The sequence below is a fragment of the Monocercomonoides exilis genome (genome assembly GCF_001643675.1).
Source record: "Monocercomonoides exilis strain PA203 chromosome Unknown scaffold2-2631571, whole genome shotgun sequence".
In the NCBI taxonomy this organism is placed as follows: Eukaryota; Preaxostyla; order Oxymonadida; family Polymastigidae; genus Monocercomonoides; species Monocercomonoides exilis.
In genome coordinates, this window is record NW_027150547.1 from 1,732,999 (window position 1) to 1,752,761 (window position 19,763).

The window sequence follows — 19,763 nt, forward strand, 5'->3', positions numbered from 1 at the left end:
CCCAATTATGTGTATTCTCTCAAATAAAGAGAAGGAAGTGAGAGAATGTTTTCTTTAAAATCAAAGTACATATGTGCTTTGATTGAAAAAGAAAATATGTATCTCACTTCCTTCTCTTTTTTCCCACCACGTTGCACTCCCACCCCTCAAGAATACATTCATAAACACTTTTTTCATCTCCTTTTCTTTAGGTGCGCTTGTTTAATGCACTAAAGTTTGATTATAAACAAAACATATCATATTCTTATAAGTTTCCTTGAACATTTTTGATTCACATGAAAATATTTAACTTTTTCCATTTCAGATCAGTAGGGTGACTGACCCATTAAGTGATGCTCTCAAATAAAGAGAAGGAAGTGAGATACATATTTTCTTTTTCAAAATAATCGATTTGGCTGAATTGTCAAATCCAGATGCAAGTTGAAGTTGGATATTCATCAATTCAAGATGAATATTATTTCCCATGAAATATTCCAGTTGACTTTCAATCGCCTCTTTAACATTCAATGTTGCTTTTGTATCTTCTTCTCCCATCTTCACATCCTTTTTGATCTGATAATTGGACACATTGAACGAATCTCGAATAATTGTTGATCCTTCAATCTGAATTGTTTTTCTTCCAATCTCCTTTTTCATGTTCATCATTCCTTTCCACATTGTGAAACAAGGTTCCTCTTCACTTCCACATCTTGCAACATCAAATCCATTCGATGAGATAAATATCTCAATTGAGCTGTATGGAACGAGGAACATGAACAAATCTTTATCTGAATGATAACTATCACTTCCAACAAACAGAGTCTTATCATTTATCATTGATGAATAATCAAACTTGAATGTGTCGTTTGTCACAGAACAATTCAAATCCTTTGACAGAATGAATATGTTCTTTCCATATTCTGCCCCATTTCCATCAAACACAAGAGGATCTGATAATTCAAATTTTGCATCTGAATCTATCAGAGAAAGAAACATTCCTCCTCCTTTCCCTTCACTTCCACTTGTTGATGGTGCACAGCACTTTTCAAATCGTATTGATGATACATGCAGCTCAGAGGGATTCACCAATGAAACTGACAGTCCTCCTCCTCCTTTTCCATTCTCAGTCACCTCGCATGAAGCAAATGAGCAGTTCTCAATTCTCGTTGTATCTTGGCTTCCATCTTCATTTGAATCAACACAAACACATCCACCGTCTCCTGCTCCTCTCGTGATGTTCTCAAATGATGTGTTCTTCAATGTGATTGATGAGCATTTCTCGACCTTAACTGCTTCACAACTCCGCAGAATGGAATTCATTATCGAGCAATTCTGAATTGCAGCTGAGCTGCTTGTTGCAATCTCAATCAACCCTTTTGCTCCATTTGAGGTTGTTTGGTTAATAACCATTTCATCCATCAGGCATTCACAACTTCCATTCACAACAATCACACTTCCCACAAATCCCACATTCCCCACATTCCCTCCACATATCATTCGAATAATCTCCACTTTTCCTCCACTCGCACTCACAAACACATAATTCGATGAATTCACTCCATCTCTCATCTTCATCCCACAATCAGCAAATCTCAATGTCCCTCCTGAAGAATGAACAAATGATATATGTTCCCAAATCGATTCTCCCAATTCAAATAATATCCCTGTCAATGTTGATGAAACACTGTTCATCATCATTGCTTCTTGTGTTTTTGTTCCTGTTCCTCCAACTTTCAATCCAACATCTTTGTCACTCGAATCAATCTCATATGACTCCTCATTCAACTTCACTTCTTCGTCAAATGAAAATGGATTTGTCAATCTGATCATTCTCTTCGAATTCTTAAATTGAACTTCTCCAACATTCTCAATTCCTTTGCATGGATAGTCTTCGTATCCACACAGCCTGAATTCACTTCCTTGTTCTCTCCCACTCACATACGCTGGTGATGGTGATGCTCGAAGAAACACAACAAGTGGAACAATCAGCTCTGGTTTGCCACTCTCTTTCCCACAAAGTTCATTCAATTCTGCAACATCGATTCCAATTTCTGGATTGAATCCAATTGAGGTGCTGCTGATAACAGCTGACAAATCCTGTGCTTCAACAAACAAATTCTTTCCTCCCAATGTTGCAGCACAACCAGCAAAACTCACTGATGTTATCTCAAAATCAAATGAATTATCCTCCAGATGCAGCATCATCCCTCCTCCATATCCACTGCACTTCGTTTTGTCGAATTTTGCTGTTCCTCCAATGCTCGATGTTGATGTTCCAACTCGAACTTTGCTTGTCGAAGATTCCAGCACAACCTTTATCCCTCCGCCATTCCCATTCACACACTCGCACCCTTCCATCGTTGTATTCCACACCACAAATGTCTCTCCTGCCTTCACGCTCTTTGCCAACAAAACCCCGTCTCCTCCTGCCCGACTCACATTTCGAACTGTCAAATTCCCCAGAATGCTCTCTCCTGATGATGATCCTGCTGATGATGGCTCGACAAACAAAGGTTCGCTCATTTTCATGTTTTTTATCTCAACATCACTCATCCTCAATTGCAACAGAGCCATCACAAACACCGATGCTGATATTCCACTTTCTCCATTAACGCTTGATGAGATTGCCACATCCTCCAGAGAAAGAGATCCGCTCCCCACAGATACCACAAACACACTTGGTGATGAACTTCTTATTGCGTTGTGATCGATCCCCACATGCCACACCTCCAGCTGTCCACTCGTCACACTGAACAGCGTTGTCGAAGAGGAAGAAAGTGCTCCTGTCCCGATCACACTCACCTCCTTCCCTTTCCCCAAAACAGAAATCTTCATTGATTCAAAATTGATTGTTGTTGTCTCCCTTTGATAACTCCCTTCAATCAACACAACTGATAACATCAATTGAATCAAACTATGACTGACTGCAATACCAACGGTTTTGCATGCAGTTGGCTCATCTACTCCGCACAACTCGTCCGTGCTTCCTCCGCTCACAGCAACAAGCCGATAAAGAACACCTTTCTTCAGCCAATCCTTCTTTTCTGTGTGCTGAAACGTCCAGCCATCTGAACTCGAATAATTACATGCATAGCATAATCTGTTTTGATTGGTATTCGTTGTATATGATTCAAAGAACGGATTGCTCGACAAAAAAAGATTGTAATAGTCTTCAAAATACACATCGTGACCATATGGAGTGGAATTAGTGCATCCGCAATCGTGGAAGAAGAAGAAATAGCAATAATGATTGTCAGCAGGAGCTGTTGATTGGAATGGATAAAAACTCAATCCTCCGCCAAGAGATATTGCCGAGCACGAAATGAACTGGATGCTCCTCATTTTGAATGCAGCTGGAACATTTTCACAAAACATCCCACCACCCCATTTATCAGCAACTGAACACGAAGTGAATGAGCACTCAAACACGTGAGCTCTCTCCTCATTGTCACTTTCTGTTCTAAGACAGGAAGATCCAGAAATATCAAAATTGAAAAGATAAAGGCCTCCTCCATCGTGATGTGCTTTGGAATTCTTTAATTCACAGCCACTGATCCTGACACATGTTGAAATATTTACAACATACATTCCTCCTCCACGATAATTTTGAGAAGTGCAAGAATTGAACGAAGTATTCTCGACCGTAATGGAACATATTTCATATGCTGTTATTGCTCCTCCGCCATAATACGCATAGCAGTCGTTGAACGAGCAATGCTTAACAGAAAGTGCTCCTGATGACAGACCGTATATATTAATGGCCCCTCCATTCGAAGCCCTATCTGTAACAGAATCGCTTATTCCTGTTGTATTCGAGCCATTCCACACACACCAAGTGAATGAATTCGGCCCATTGTCTGTAATCTGCTGTCTCTTTGGATGCTTTGTATTATCTTCGCTTCCAGTGCATTCAACATTTCTTGTCCGACTACACACAACAAACGAGGTGTTTGAGGCAGACAAGGAGGCATAGGGATTGTTGAGAGAGGAGACAATCCCGCCGTCGTATACATCATGAACTGATGAGAATGAGCAGCTGCTCATAAAACATGATGTTTGAAAAAATGAAGTCGTTGGAGATGGACAATCTGAAGGGGCCGTTGAAATATTGAAAAATGACAATTTGGAGAGAGAAACAAAAGGGATGGAAGATGATGAGAGGAATGGAGCTGAAGACACACAAAAAGAAGAGAAATGAGAAGAACAAATAGAAACATGACAGTTTTCAGAAATCTCCCCTTCTGAAACTTTTGAAGAGAAAAGTGGAGGAAATATCTGTTCGGTTGATGTTAAGGTTGAAGACAATCTTAGGGAAATGTTAGTGAGCAATCCACAGCTCCCACAAAAATCAAAGGGTGATGTCTTTCTCTCAACTCCAACAATGCATCCACTCAACTCAACAAAGCATCCATTTTCTGCCCCGATCACACTTTTCCCACTTCTTTCCATCAACGCCAGTGAATTCAGTTCTATCGATGAATTGACCAGAACAAGACATCCTTCAACCCCACTTCCATCACCCATTCCCTCGTTTTTCCTCATTTTCCATTCATCGCAATGACTCGATTTTTGAACTTTCCCAATCTCTCCACTTCCATCATCCCATGGTTTTGAGTTTTTCTTCAATGTGTTCTTTTGTATTTCGGCTTCTCTCACTTCATCTTCTTTCCCTTCAACATGTGCATCAAATAAAATGTCATCTCCATATTTCTTGTTTTGAGCCTTCTCTGACCATGTGCCTTCCAGATAATTCAATTCTCTCTCTTTCGCTGATTTCTCTCCAACTTCTGTTCCATCACTTCTGAAACCATTACACACACATTCCACACTAATTATCCACACACAATGAAATATTCCCAACAGCTTCAAAACCATGCCTCTCCGACTGACTTCCTTTCTTTTTTCAATTTTCAATTAATATGGGCACTTATATTTAAAAAATGGATATTTTTTTATTTTTGAGTATCACATTATCATATAGATATGTTTATTCTTATTTGTTATTTTTTACATCCGATTTTTGATCCAATAAATAATAGTGAATAAAAATTCCATTTTTGTTGATGTTCTGATATTTCATCCATCGCTTTCCAAATTACAATATCTTCCATCTGAGATGAAATAAAACATTATTTGGAGCATATATTTTTGTTGCCTGTATTTTTATGAGAAATGGCGTTTGGAAAAGAAATGATTGTTGTGATGATTGATTTATCCCAACAAATAGAAGATGTGTGAGTGATGAAAGTTTTGTGATTCTTCACCACATATTAATCTATGTCTTTTTGTGGATTTCTTGTGAAATTTTTATTTGGAGTGCTTTTGGGTATTTTCGGTATTTAGAAAGTGATAATTGTTGGTGCCTCCATTGGCTGAAGAAGGCATTCCCAACAAAAGGCATGGGGAAAATGCTGCAAGTTATATTTGATGATCTTGATGCATTGAATAATGTTTGGTTCATTTTGGTGACACCAAAAATGTTTGGAAGAAAGAAAGTGATTAAATGGAAGAAGTTCAGAGAAAGGCAGGAAATGGACGTGCTTGAAAAGTTGAAAGAAGAAGAATATGAAGATATGAAGATATGATGTCGAGTTTTGGTAAATCAAAACCTTTTTTTGAAGAAACTGTTTTTCAAGAGCTGCTCGAAATCAATCAGATTTTTTTTTTTGAAAATGTTCAAGAAAATGAAATTCTTTATGTAATGAGTGTAATATTTTTTTGTTTCCAAATTTTATTTTTCTTCAAGACATCCATTTCTGACTTTGTGAATCATTTTTTCTCACTTGGAACGAAATTTTTCGCTTTCAAAATATTGTTCCACTCAACATTTTTGAATTTTTTCATTGGATGAAATGCGAATAAACAGTTTTTATTCGAATGATCTGACTTTATTCGAATAAACCCCCTTTAAATTGAATGAGAGGTAGTTTATTCAAATTAACGTCTACTTTCTAGAATCAACAATGAAAGATTTGAATAAAAATTTAGGAGATATAATTATGGAAATATTGTCCAAGTTTTCGTTGTTTTTCATTCTTTATTCGCAATTTATAAATAATTAAAAACAATTGATCAAACATTTTTTTCGTGAAAATAAAAGAAAAACTTTTTTATAATGATATTAAATGAAAATTTTCATGATTCACAAATTTATTTAAATTATTTTTCACATATTTTTGAGGTTTTTTATTGCATAATCATTTTTAACAACTTTGATCACAACATAAGTTGGAAATATTTTTTGAAAATGAAGATTTCTTCTTCTTTTCACATCGGAACGATTATTCTTCGTTGAAAATGAAATGCACAAAACTGACTGTTAAAGTGTGTTAATAAATACTTCTATATTTTGCACTCATCTTGTTTCACAATCTTCATTTTTCGATTCTGATTTTTTGTAATTATAATCCTTTATTATTCGATTATGACTGTTATTTAACAAAAAGGCCGTTTTCTTTTTTGCATTCTCATCCTTTGACTGGTGTGTGATAAATGTGATTTCTTATTTATATAAAAATTTTCTCGACAAAAAGACAAAAGTCTACAGAAAATTTTCATATTCCTTAAACATCTCAGGCAATTAAACGTAAAGAATAGTTTGAAAACTTCTTTTGATGAAAATATGGACATGTTCATTGTTTATTAGCTTTCATTCATTTTTTTTCATTGCGAAAATATCCTTCATATTCTTTCAACATTGCTTTTGATTTTTGAAAACTTAGAATCACATTTTGTTTTTCTGTCGACTTTATATTTCGATACACACAATTAATCATTCATGTTACTGTGAAATTCATCCACCGGATCAGAACAGAGATGTTATATTTTACCCGTTATTAGCTGCTCAAATTATTATTCACAGAACAGCCCTTTTCTGCGCCGCTCGACCAGCACCCCTCCACATTTGTCTTGTTCACAACAACTTCCAACCCACCTTCTTCCCTGCTCCAAATAACAGACGACTTGTTCGCTGTTTGCAAAATACCTACCTAAGCCGATCTGAAGATTGTAATTGATGAAGGGTGATTGGGAGAGCTGTTTGAACTGCTTGCTGCTTCGACGATGGAGCATTTGAACAGGCTGCATGACGAAATTCGATGGCATCGAATGTGCTCGAAGATCCTTCATACAGCATAAACATCGACCACGTGAGATCGGTATTTGTCAACTCAAACAGCGTGCAGATTAGACTTCACCATTCCACAACAGCAAAGAAATAAGCACCCAGCTCGGAGACATTTGTGTGTGGCTCAAAAGCCAACTTGTCCAGAGCCAATGAATCCTGATTGCTGAGAATGATTGAACTAATTTCGTAAATGTACACATCTGATAATTGGATGGAGATCCATGAATGAGAGAGGCTTCAAATGTTCGGCATGAATGGATTGGGACTCTGGCTGTCTTCCTGGAACAGCGGCGTTGATCTTTCTTCTTCCAAACAAGTGTTAACTGATATATGAAATTCGACAAGTCTGCCGGACAGATGAAGTGTACTGGGCTGCTGATGCAGAACGTTATGTGAACAGCCTATGCATCCATGCGCTCAAAGCCAGTCATAAAGGATCTGCAGGAATCGATCCGCGATTCACACGAAGCAATGACAAACCCTGCATCGGTCAGGTTGATCTCACTGGATGTGAATGGAACAAGGAAGCGGGACAGATCAACATTTACAAATGTTTGATCGCTCTCCACAAACGTTTGCGGACTATAAACAAACAGTTAGAATAGGAATTGGGAAGTGACTGGGGTGACACTCACATTGATGTTGAAGCAGTCTACATATATGTTTCTTTCTTTGACTGAATCGTTGCTCGCAAATGAGAATGCCTCTGAAAGGGATGTTGCTTTGCTGCATCTGTGTCTGTCCTTTTCACATACAGAACATTTCTTCTGTCTGCTTTGTTATTGTTCTATCCGTGGTTAAACTCTGACAAAGCTGCGCTCAAATGGTGTTCGCTTGGAAGAATCACTCCAATCAGTTCACTTTCATCGCAATCCAAGGTTCAGCTCTCTTAAAATACACTTGCGTTCATCTCCACAGATCTTCAGATGCGCAGGAGAGATAAAGAGGGAGCAAAAGCATAGACACGCACCCTTCCGTCTGTACGCTGCATCCTTCAGCACGGACAAGTGCGCCTTCAACCTTAGGAGAGCTTGCTGGAGCAAACGTCTTGCTATCAAGCAGAAGTCGATCTCGAGATGTGGAGGAAGACATGAACTCGGAGTTACGAAGAAAGGCTCCTCCAGCAACAGAAAAATCGAGGTGGTTGAAACTCAGCCTGCCTGTGCTGAGAACAACACAACTGCGTGTGATGTCCAGAATGGCTGATGCAAATGTGATTGTTGCCTTTTCAGAGCTGCTGGATAAAACTGATAAAAATTTCTGGTCAAACCCGTTTTGGGCAAGCTCCGATCCCTCGAAAGCAAGCGTCTTGCCTGCTGAACCTGAATTAATGTTCAGCGTGCATCACTAGAACAATGCTCAAAGACGTATGTCTGAACCGCACCCCAGGATATCGAAGCCGTTTGGAGGGATACAGGAGCTGGAGAACACGTCATTTCACATTCCCTTAATTTCTGAATAGCATAAGAAAAAATGAGAAAAAACTCATTTTGTTGAATATATCAGAGTTTTCCCAGCAATTCTTCAGAATTTTACACCGCCGTTTTAATGACACTTATCGAATTTTAATTTTTCAATAAAGAATTAATTTTTTTCTCAATAAGTTCATTTGAACTAATGTTCACAAACATGCTTTTGAACACATAACCTAGTCAGTTGTTCGTCGTATGTTTCGTTTTATCAATAGTAAGTATTTCTTTCAGGAAAACTATTCTTATAATTTTTAACAATTTCAAAAAGGAGCTAACATATTTTTATTGTCCGATTTTTCAGATTTTTAAAGTGAATTCGCAAAATGAAATGTGAAATGAATGAAAATTGTTATTAAAATATTCAATTCACATTTTAAAACATCTTTGAAACATCAAAATGTTTTGCATTATTTCGCATTTTGATCGAAAAATCCCATAATAAAAAATAACTCAAATAAAGGGCTCAGTTCTCAAACAAACATGGTTTATTCGAATAAACTGCCTGTATTTGAAATAAAGGCTATTCATTCGAATAAATTGTCTTTGTTCAAATTAAAATGTCATATTCGAATTTCATCCATTATTCAATTATTTTTCAACATTTTCGGCATATGATAACTTTACGTAGTCGTTGAAATGTTCACAAAATTTTGAAACATTAATAAAACGTGATTTAATAGAATAAATAAAACACGTTTGGAATCAAATTTTTGGTTTTTAATATTTTATTTTTTTTGATAAATAAAAACCTATAATAAGTTAAATATTGCGGGAGCGATCAATTTCTGAAAAATTGAAAAAAATGGATGTTTCGCATTTGGGATATGTATTTAACAATATATTTAAAAAAATGAAAGATATATTAGTAAAATTAAAATTTAAAACTAGATTTAACTTTGAAGACTTCGGAACAATGATTTTTTTAAAAATTTTTTTATGAAAAAAATTATTTAGGGTGATTTTCAAAAAAAAAATTAGTTGAAAAATATCTGAAATTTTCTTTAATTTTCGAACCTATTTGTTTTATATTTTTCATTTTATAATCAACGTAAATAAAAAATATAGATAAAAAACATGTTCTCAGTGACTACGTTAAGTTATCATAAGCCACATTTTCTTTTGCATAACAACGTTTGGCTTATTATGATATTAAAGCAGAAAATGTGTTGAACAAATTGTGAGTTTTTTCAAAAAAGTTAAACATTTTCACCAATTATTCAAAAAGAAGGGAAGATCCTTAAAAGAAGAATTCAGAAATATAGGATATAACTTTTGGAATCACAATTTTTTCTTTTAAAAATAATGGTTCGAGAATTTTCCTTGAATTTTTACAAATAAACATTAAAAAAATGAAAAGACTTATTCAAAGCATCTTCATCTTTATTTTAGCTTTTTCATGCGTTTTTAAAACAGTTGTGATGAAATTTGCATTTGAATTCAAAATCTATTCCCAATGATATACAACCTTTGAATAATCAACATTTCGAAAAAGCTATAAAAAAAAATAATCACTCTTATTTTATTCAAATTCGTTCATCATTATTTATTCAAATTTGGATAACTTTCAATTTTTAATAGAAATATTAATCATTCGAAATTGCAAATTTTGGTTATTCAAAATAAATAAAATTGAGTATTCTTTTCAAAGAAAATTTTTGTGATTAATTGGTCATTGGCTAAGTGTAGGAAAATGAATACAATATTATATTTTATCATTATTCATTAAGAGAATGATAAATTGAACTCCTGTTGACATTTTTTGTTTAAAAAAAACAAAATTTTCAATGTAAAATGAACCCGCATTAAAAAAAGATTCTTAAACAAAAATTTATGATTATTATTGATGTTGATTATATTCGATGTGTTTTTCTCCGGCTTTGACTGTATTTTCTAAATCATTATTTTCTTTTAACATTCATGGTTTCTTTATCCTTGAAATTGAAAAATTTTTTTAAAATTAAAAGAAAAACATATTCTTTCCATTGATACAAAAAATTCTGCAATTGTATCATCTATGAACTGATTTAGAACTCCTGTTGTTGTTAAAAATTTTCTCAAGTGCGACCATATGCCTTCAATCATATTAGTACAAACTCCATTTTCGGTTCTGTGACGATATTTGTCACACACTGTCTTGTGTGTCAATCCATGTTCAAATAACAATCTGCATGCAGCCTATTCGAAGGAGAAATTTGTGCTGTTTTTACGTATGTTTGTGATAATAATTTAATTTGGCTATCTTTATTTTTCTAACTCCAACAATAGTGAAATACACTTGTTTGCTTTGATCGTTCCTTTCAACAAACCAAAAAAAAGCCCAATCCGTTTTGTTTCATTTTTCCTCTTTTGTATATTCTTTGATGAAGTTTAATTTTCATCAATATTAATTGTCACATTTTTCCTCCGAGTTTCAATGATTCTGATGATAATGTATCCGATCTGATTCTTTCAGTTATATTCGTATAAAACGAAATTGTCAATATGTCCTCTTGAAGAAGAATCGAAATCTGAGTGATATTTAAATAAAAAAAAAAGAAAAAAGAAAAAAAAAAAAAAAGGAAAAAAATGAAAAATCTGCAACATTAATTGTTTTGTAATTCTAAATTTCAAATGAAATTTTTTCATTTCAGAAAATGACGCTTTTCTTATTTTTCGTTAGGCAATTTTTTTTTTTAAATTCATTTTGCTTTGTTTTCATTTCAAATGAAATTTTCATTTTTTGATCAAACTTCTGTTTTCACTCTCCAAAATTTTCTGTCATGGAAACAAAATCTTGAAAATGTTAATATTTCCATTTTAGTGAATTTTCACAAGTTGGTACAGAAATATAATCGAAATATAAAATCTTTATTTTTTTTGATAAATACATATTTTCATAAAATTTCTGGTACCTCGTGCAAAACTTCGCAAAAAAGGAAACAAAACCTCAAAGATGTTTTAATATCAATTTCAATAAAGTTTTTATTATTAATACAAAATTTTTATGAAAATATGATATTTTTGTGTTATTTGATAGTAAAACAAAAGGAACTTTTCAAAAAAAATAATTTTCATTTTGGACGGCGAATAATAAATGATGATATAAAATCTCTCACCAGAAACCAAAATAACTCACAAAAGCTGTACTTTGTTTTGAACTGATCAAAAGTTTCAGTCCAAAATTATTTCAAGCAGCAACTGTTGTTATATAATTTTTAAAAATTTGTTAATAATTCGACTTTGTCTATTTGGACGCTCTCAAAAAGTGAAAAACAACAAGATTGTCCAACACTTTTTTCAAAATAACATTGACCATATTAATAATGAGTTTAATGTTTATTTTATTTTATTTTATTTTAATTAAAAAAAAAATTTTTTTTTTTTTTTGTTTTATTTGTGTGTGTGCATTTTTTTCAACAAAAAAATGTTAATTGGCAAATAGAAATGAAAAATCGGTAAATAATTAGAATTGCGGAATGAAAAAAGAATCAACATTTTCAAAAGATTATCTCGTGGCAATTGTGAAATCAGAAAATATGTATAGGTGATTATTTTTTTAATCGGACGTTTTTTTCGGAATATGTGAAATTTTCTAATTCGCAGTAATTTGCAAAAGAATTCTGAAAAAAAGTATCACGTCCTTTCAATTAATTGTCCATCAGATTCATGTTGCCATTGAAAGACAGAGAAGCACATTGAAGATTTCAATATTAACATTTGATTGATTTCTTAGGATTTGTGACAAATTATTGTTTCGATAAATTATATAGGAAAAATATGAAATCAAAAAGAATAACCCATATGTCAAAATATTTTTGAAAAGATCCTTTTGTTTATTTATCAAATTAAAAAAATTTCATATTTCAATCGAATTTCTGTTTTCACTCACGAAACAACACCCAAATGGATCAAATAATGTTGTCAAGGATTTGTTTCAATGACACCAAAATTTGGTGAGTGGGAACAGAAATTTGAGAGAAATTTGAAATTTTTTTAAATAGAAAGTCAAACAAAAGGAACTATTCCAATAAAAATTAGACATATGGGTGATTATTTTTGAAATCATATTTTTTTAATTAATATTTTTCGGTTTGAAAATATCACTTGAGTATCAACAAAAGAATGCAAAACATTGAAAAGGCCTTTTTAAATCATCTTCATCTTTATTTGAGCAAATACATTTGTTTTTAATACAGTTGCGACAAATAAACAAATTCAATACAATATCTCCTCATTATGACAAACAACCTTAAAAAAATGAACACCCCGAAAAAAGTTATGATTTCAAAAATAATCACCCATATATTAATATCTTGTTTTGGAAAATGGAGAATATCCTAAACACAAGGAGACCTGATAAATTTCTTAAATAAAATTGGTTTTGAATTTTGCTTCCATAGTTAACACTAACCCAAATAATGCTCCATCAAACCATAAACAAATATATTATCCATTTTATGCTTGTTTGACTAATCGAAACACTTTAACCTAATAAATAAAACTAAAAACAAATGGGACAAAATATTAGACTTCAGATATTTTCATTGAAAAAATATGCACTTTTGATTAACTTTTTCTGAACAAAAAATACAAATAAATTGGGTTCATTTTTTGAAATACCTGTGATGTCACAAAACATTATGTTTTGCAATTATTTATCCCTGATTGCAGATATGAAAATCCAATTTATTTTAAAATCTGAGAAAGATTCATAAAGTTATGAGCGAAACAACTATTTATTGCTTTGTGCAAAAAAAGCTTGAAAGTCCGTATTTTCCCCCAAATTATTATTTAACTATAAATGGATATGACCACTCATTAAAAATGAAAAATTCAATTCACCTAAGTTTTTTCAAAATCCTTTAATAAAGTTTTTATTACAAAATGCTTCAACAATATCATTTCCAATGAATTTTTTGCTGTATAGTGTATTTTTGTGTTTTACTGCAAAATTTTGAATTCCGCTATATTTTCAATTTACCGAAAAATCTTTGATTGATGGAGTTTATATCAAAATCAAAGTCGTTTGGGCAAGATCAGAAGATATGGGAACGTCTGGAATAAGTTTGTTTCTATTTTATTTGATTTATAATTAATTATCATGCAATTATAATCTCCAAAAAAAGTGCAGAAACTGGTCAAAAATATAATGTTTATTTTTTGAAAAAACGTCATATACAAGTATTTATGTGTTTGCTCAAACATTCATCAAATATCTTTATCACACAGAACGTTCACAAAAACACCTATTTGTGAACTCAACGATATATTTTCTGACGAAATGGGTGCTTGGAAATGGTATTTCGAAAATGTGCTGGAAGGAGAAGCTCCAGAATGCAGATATGATAAATGCCAAATGATATTCAAATCCGGAGGCAAATATTACAAATATTGGAAATGCGGAAAATGTGGCAAAAAATAGTCAGTTTTTTAAAACACATCTTTTGAAAATACCAAAAAACCACTGAGAAAATTTTTGATGATTGTTATATATTATTGCATCGGTATATCAGCCGCACACATTGGTAAAACTTTTTGGAATTAGTGAAAATTCAATTCATTTTTGGACGAGTGTTATTCGAGTCAGATGCACATCAATATGGAACAAAACTCAAACTGTCATAAAAGGGTCGGGAAGAATTGTGGAGATCGACGAAGCGGTTTGGAGGAGCAGAAAGTCTGGGCGAGGGAAAAAGAAGAGGAAAATTTTGATATTTGGAGCTGTGGAAAGGAAACCAGAGCGAAGTGCGGGGAAGAACTTCGTGATGATCGTACCAAATAGAAAGGCTGAGACATCAGTTCCAAAAATACGAGCAAAAATTCTTCCTGGAACTCGGATCATGAGCGATGAATGGAAGGCTTATGCCAGATTGAAAGATTATGGTTACGCTCATGATACTGTCTGTCACAAGCGAGAATTCAATAACAAAATTACACACGCCTGAACAAACACTGTCGAAGGTCCGTGGATGAATTTACGGAAATTCTTCTAAAAAACAGGATGAAGAGAAAAGGATCTTGGTGACTATTTATCTTAATGGCTGGTCAGAAGAAATTTGCAAATTCAATTTGAGGATCTAATAAAGAAAATCGTCTTCGATTTTACAGAAAAAGAAAATGAATTGAAAGAATCTGAAAATAAAGAAAGTGACTTGGCAGAATCTGAGCTTGAATCAAATATTCCAGATGAAAGTGACATTCTTCAAATGACAGAATTTAATGAATCCCATTCCCTTGGAGCAGAGGATTATGCAAGTGCATAGGAATTTGACCCCATGGAAGTTGATTAATTATTTATTTTTTAAAATTCTTATTAAAGAAAATTCATTCACACATTTTCCCCTCAATTTATTATTTTTTTGTTTTTGACTTTTTTGTCAACTTCCGCACATCTCTGATGCATGAAAACATGACATCAGTTAACAACATTGCTCATATATTAATTTCACAGAAAATTTGCCATTCCCATATAATGCAGTCTTGCCGTCGTTTGTTGAATTTCTTTTCACCAATGAAAATTTTGAAATAGTTTATTAGTATCTTTTTCAATGAATATCACATGATTTTTTAAAAAAGTGTATTTTGTTTCACAAATAATTTTTTTGCAACTGTTGAATCTTCATGATAAAACAATCACCATTATTCAATGATTATTATTGTTTGCACGATTTCTTGAACATAAACTTTAGTTAATAAAAATCATCCGTTCCCAACATAAATATTTTTTGATGCTTTTATTGATAAACAATTTTATTTTGCAATTATCAACAAAGTTAGACTAATAATTTTTAAAATGCACAATAATAGCCATTTTTATAAGAAGATGAAAAAATCAATATCTTGCTCAAGTGAAATATTACCTGCACGTTGCAAGCCTACATCATCTTATTCTGATTATAACAGTATTTCAAGATCACATTTCAACCAAGTCCCAGCACCTTTAAAATGCTCTGAATGCTCATCTCTTCCATTTATTTTAAATATCGAAAAGGCAAGTCCCCAAACAAGCAATATTCTTCCATATTCAGGAGTTGTTCCATCTTCGACATTGTTAAAATATATTTCCTTACAAGAAAAATCATTGTCCTTTACATCTGCTGATGAACATACGCAAAAATTAACTAATATTACATCATCTTTACAATTTTTAAACCAAATTAAAAAATGTGAAACATCAGAAGAAAGGAAAACATCTAACAAAAGCCACAACAACAAAATACAGGATATAAATGTAAAAGATGAAATCAAAATAGATGAAAATTGTGAATATTCAGGGGATCAAGATGTTGTTATTGGGGAATCACAATCATATTTCAGATTATTTGATGAATTAAAACATCAATTTGAACTTCAACAAATACATGAACAAAAAAGTTGTCACAACAATACACACTGCAAGATCAATTTTAATAAGAGAAACAGAGATATTCTGGATCAGTCATTGAAAAAAAACCTTCAATGCTTATCTAATCAAAATTTAAAAATTTCAAATGCATTGGATCCTTCTCTTCATTTATCGGAATCATTCAACCCTTTATATTTAAGTTCGGAAACACTTTTTTTTAAACAAGAGATTGATGATATTCCCCTTATTAACGAAGGCTCAGATTCATCGATTTTTCTTTCGGCAGAGGCGTTGGATGATCATTTGCTCGAAGGGATAATAAAATGGCAACCGACTCCTCAACAACAACAAGCATTTTGCGCTACTTTAGAATTTGAACATGATGGAAGAAAAACCTCGAAGATTGCAGTGGATTTAAAAGAGAAAATGATTAAGCAATGGTTAGCTGCTGATGCCGAGTGGAAGAGATCAACGATGGGAATGCAAAACAATTCAAGGATTGATGTTTTACCATCTTTAACTTTTGATTCAAACGAGCTGAATCCATTGCAACCAACTTACATTGTAATTCATACAGCTTTAAATGAACAGGAGCTCAAGGATGGCACACAACTTCATCATCATCTTAGTTCTCAGCAGAAATTAACAAGCAAAAGAAGAATGGAAATCAAACGTCAGATAGAACAAGCAAAGCAATATCAAAAATTATTCGATGTGTGGATACGAAAAGAATGGATTGAAAACGAAGAGGAGAAAATGATGTGGGACAAAGCAGAGGAAAAGCAAGAACGAGGCAAGATTCAACATGAAGAGAATATTGACAAATGGGCTTTTGGAGAGTTAACATTAGAAGAGTTAGAGAAACAGCTCGCAGATACGACGGAAGGAGAAGCAGGATCTGGAGAAGACCTTCAACTGCTTTTGAAACAAATAAAAATTAAACAAAAGGAAATGGAAAGACAGAAACAATTGACAGAATTGAGCGATTGGCAGAGAGTGCGAGTGATATTTGCCAAAGAAAATGAAAAAGAAAAGAAGAAAGAAGAAAGAACAAATCGGGCATTGTTAGAGAAAAGCGAAGAAATGAACAAAGACAATTCGCTTAGAAAGGATGCAGATGAAGTTATTCAGGAACCAAATGAAGAAAAAGAAATACATTACGAACAAGTGTCTGCACATTCTGCTGTTCAGCATTCGAACACAAAGATTTATGATTTTGGTGATTTATTTATTGGATCTTCTTTACTATCACCTTTTGATCGCACTAATTCATCTTCACATTCTGTTTCAAACAAACCTCCATTTGAGCTCTCAATATTGCATTCAACACCAACTTCTAATCATTTTGCACCAGCGGTTACTCAAAGAAATTTTATTTCTGGCTTTCGTGATGACTGTTCGCTGCAACAAAGGAAAATGCCTCATTATGTCCATTTTCAGTCAGCTTCTTCTTTGTCTCATGATTCTCTAAATTACAATTTTTCAGATCCTTTTAATGTTGTCTCATATGCGCAATCTTCTTTTTATTCAATTGATCCAATTTGTATCAATACTGATCTTTGCGAAATTGATAACTTCACAACGGAATCGGCTGTATTAGATACAGATGAATATTTAAAGAGATTCAATGATCCATTCTACAACCCCCGACTGATGAAAAAATTACGTCATTGGGGTAAAAAAACAAACCAGGTTGCAAGGCAGATGGAAGTGCTAATATCAGAGATGGAAAACATTGCACCAATAATATTTCCTTTTTGTTTGAAAAGAAAATATCAAAGAAAAAGATAAAATTGTACAAATCAATGTTGAATGAGTACAAATTCTGATAATTTATTTTTACATTGTTGTGAAAGTTTATTTTTATTCATTTCTTATTGAGTTTTTTTCAATGTTTAACAATGAAGAATTCACTCAAATTTTGAGAATAAGTTGATACTTTTTGATATGTATTACTTAATCAACCACAATAATAAAGCAGTGCATTTTATAATAATCTGACGTTTTATCGAAAGATGATAATTTTTGTTTCATAAATTCTGGCGAGATACATTTATTTTTCTGAAGAAGAATATGCTCTTAGACCAAAATGAATTAAAGAAAGAACGAAAAAATACTATGAAAGCCGATGCAAAGGACAGGAAATGTTTGTATTATTGGGAAATATACTCTCACAAAAGAGTTGATATGATAAAAAAGCAGAAGTTAGACATTGTATTTGAAAAATGAAAGATGAATACAAGAGATTGAGGAAAGATGAAAAAAAAAGTGAACCATCCAAATAAAAAAGAAATGAGATTTATTTATGAAATAATCAATCGAAATATAATACAGAAATATTTAATAATATAAAATAAAGAAGATGACAAAAAGAGACCTAAAATATTCTTTGAAAATAAATTCATTTTGATAGAAATTCTTTGGGAAAAGATAATAGAAAAATATTATTTCCAAGAGATAATTGTCATTGCCCTTCTTTTCCAGCGTTTTTCTTGTCTATTGCATCTTTAACAATGAAGAATATGATGAGTGCAATAAGTGCAATTATAACGATAATAATCATAATGATAATAAATGAGTTTTGCTTAGCTCTTATCTGCATTCTCCTGAGTAGTCCCGCGCCTTGTCCAAGATCTCCAGAGATATCGGAATTCTATAGAAAAAGAAGCCATATTTCAATTATTCGATTCAAAAAGAGATAAGACATCAATTTAATCTGCATGTAGAAAAAGAAAATGCAAACATGTTCGCCAATTGAATGAAGAGTACTTTTCTGCTTATCAAGCTCAGATAGAATCCCTGTTGCCGTATCTTCAGTACCTGTAGCAACCAAAATTGTATCATCAAGAATATCCGTTCCTTTTGAAAGATCCGAAGTTACTTTTCTCATTCTTTCCATTCCGTCCAAATCTCCCATCTTTAATGTCAAAAGTTAATGATGAAAAATAATTTGCAACAACAAACCTCAACGCCTTGACCTGCGTTTCCAAGTAAATTTTTTCTCATCGCATCATTATCCGCAACCATCCGGGCTGATTGACTTTTTATTTAATAAGATTGAAATGAGTATTAAACAATAATTATATTCTTAGCTTAAGACAATATTACCTTGATGATGTACGCAACTTTTGAACGCGAGCTTGGTATCCTTTTATTTTTCCTTCACCAGCTTGTCTGCTGTCAAGAGGCATTTCATGAATTAACGATTTTAATGAAATGATCTATTGATGAATGAAATATTCGGAATTCCACCAAAATAAGTGAAAATTTTTATAAAAATTCATATTTAGTTTGCAATGAGTTAAAAATCCTTTCCATATATTGAACAAACCATTTTATCCGCATCGCAAAGTTGTGAATTGATTTGTGAAATAATGTTTTGTCGGTCTTCTCCAGTTGAAGTCGATATGTCTTTAATTAAATCTTCAACCTGACTAAAAGCACTTTCAATTCCTTTTTCATATAAATTCCAATCTGATTGAGCCGATGAAAACATAATATTGATATTTACTATGTTTCTTTAAAAATTTTATTATGCAATTTTTATATTTTAAACCAAATTCTTAACAAACAGAATGAGTTTTAATTCGAGGATGCAATAATGATGAAATATTCAAAAGTTTATCAATGATTTTATTACGTTCTAGATCATATATTGAGTTTTTGGTTCTTCGACAATAATCGAGAATGAGGCGGCTATGGACAGACTTCACAGCGGGAAACTCTTACTCGCAGCTGCCTACATTTGAGACAAATCTACACAAAGTAGATGGAATTTTAAATCCGTGTGATTGCAGATTTATCGTTTTTATTTGATTCTTAAATTTATATTTTTTTAAGTTTATTTTCTGTTCTGATGCCT

The 19,763-nt window shown here is 32.7% G+C and overlaps 4 protein-coding genes across 4 annotated transcripts; 1 reads left to right on the top strand and 3 right to left on the bottom strand.

Moving 5' to 3' along the window:
- Positions 1-300: 300 nt before the first annotated feature.
- MONOS_398 (uncharacterized protein) lies at positions 301-4,854 on the bottom strand (the record flags this gene model as incomplete). The annotated part of the gene is made up of 1 exon (XM_067874015.1): positions 301-4,854. One exon carries the CDS (start codon positions 4,852-4,854, stop codon positions 301-303), a length of 4,554 nt encoding a protein of 1,517 aa, XP_067735903.1.
- A 3,157-nt stretch (positions 4,855-8,011) lies between these two features.
- Positions 8,012-8,750, bottom strand: MONOS_397 (uncharacterized protein; the record flags this gene model as incomplete). Its single annotated transcript, XM_067874004.1, has 2 exons — positions 8,012-8,427; positions 8,735-8,750. The coding sequence occupies 2 exons, from the start codon at positions 8,748-8,750 to the stop codon at positions 8,012-8,014; spliced, it is 432 nt and encodes a 143-aa protein (XP_067735904.1).
- Positions 8,751-15,268: 6,518 nt separating this feature from the next.
- Positions 15,269-17,897, top strand: MONOS_396 (uncharacterized protein). The gene has a single exon (XM_067873993.1). The coding sequence runs from the start codon at positions 15,350-15,352 to the stop codon at positions 17,690-17,692; it is 2,343 nt and encodes a 780-aa protein (XP_067735905.1). The 5' UTR covers positions 15,269-15,349; the 3' UTR covers positions 17,693-17,897.
- A 135-nt stretch (positions 17,898-18,032) lies between these two features.
- MONOS_395 (vesicle transport through interaction with t-SNAREs (Vti1)) lies at positions 18,033-19,437 on the bottom strand. The gene is made up of 5 exons (XM_067873982.1): positions 19,233-19,437; positions 19,010-19,122; positions 18,866-18,941; positions 18,645-18,818; positions 18,033-18,554 (listed from the first exon to the last, which is right to left on the bottom strand). The coding sequence occupies exons 1-5, from the start codon at positions 19,395-19,397 to the stop codon at positions 18,366-18,368; spliced, it is 717 nt and encodes a 238-aa protein (XP_067735906.1). The 5' UTR covers positions 19,398-19,437; the 3' UTR covers positions 18,033-18,365.
- Positions 19,438-19,763: the final 326 nt, after the last annotated feature.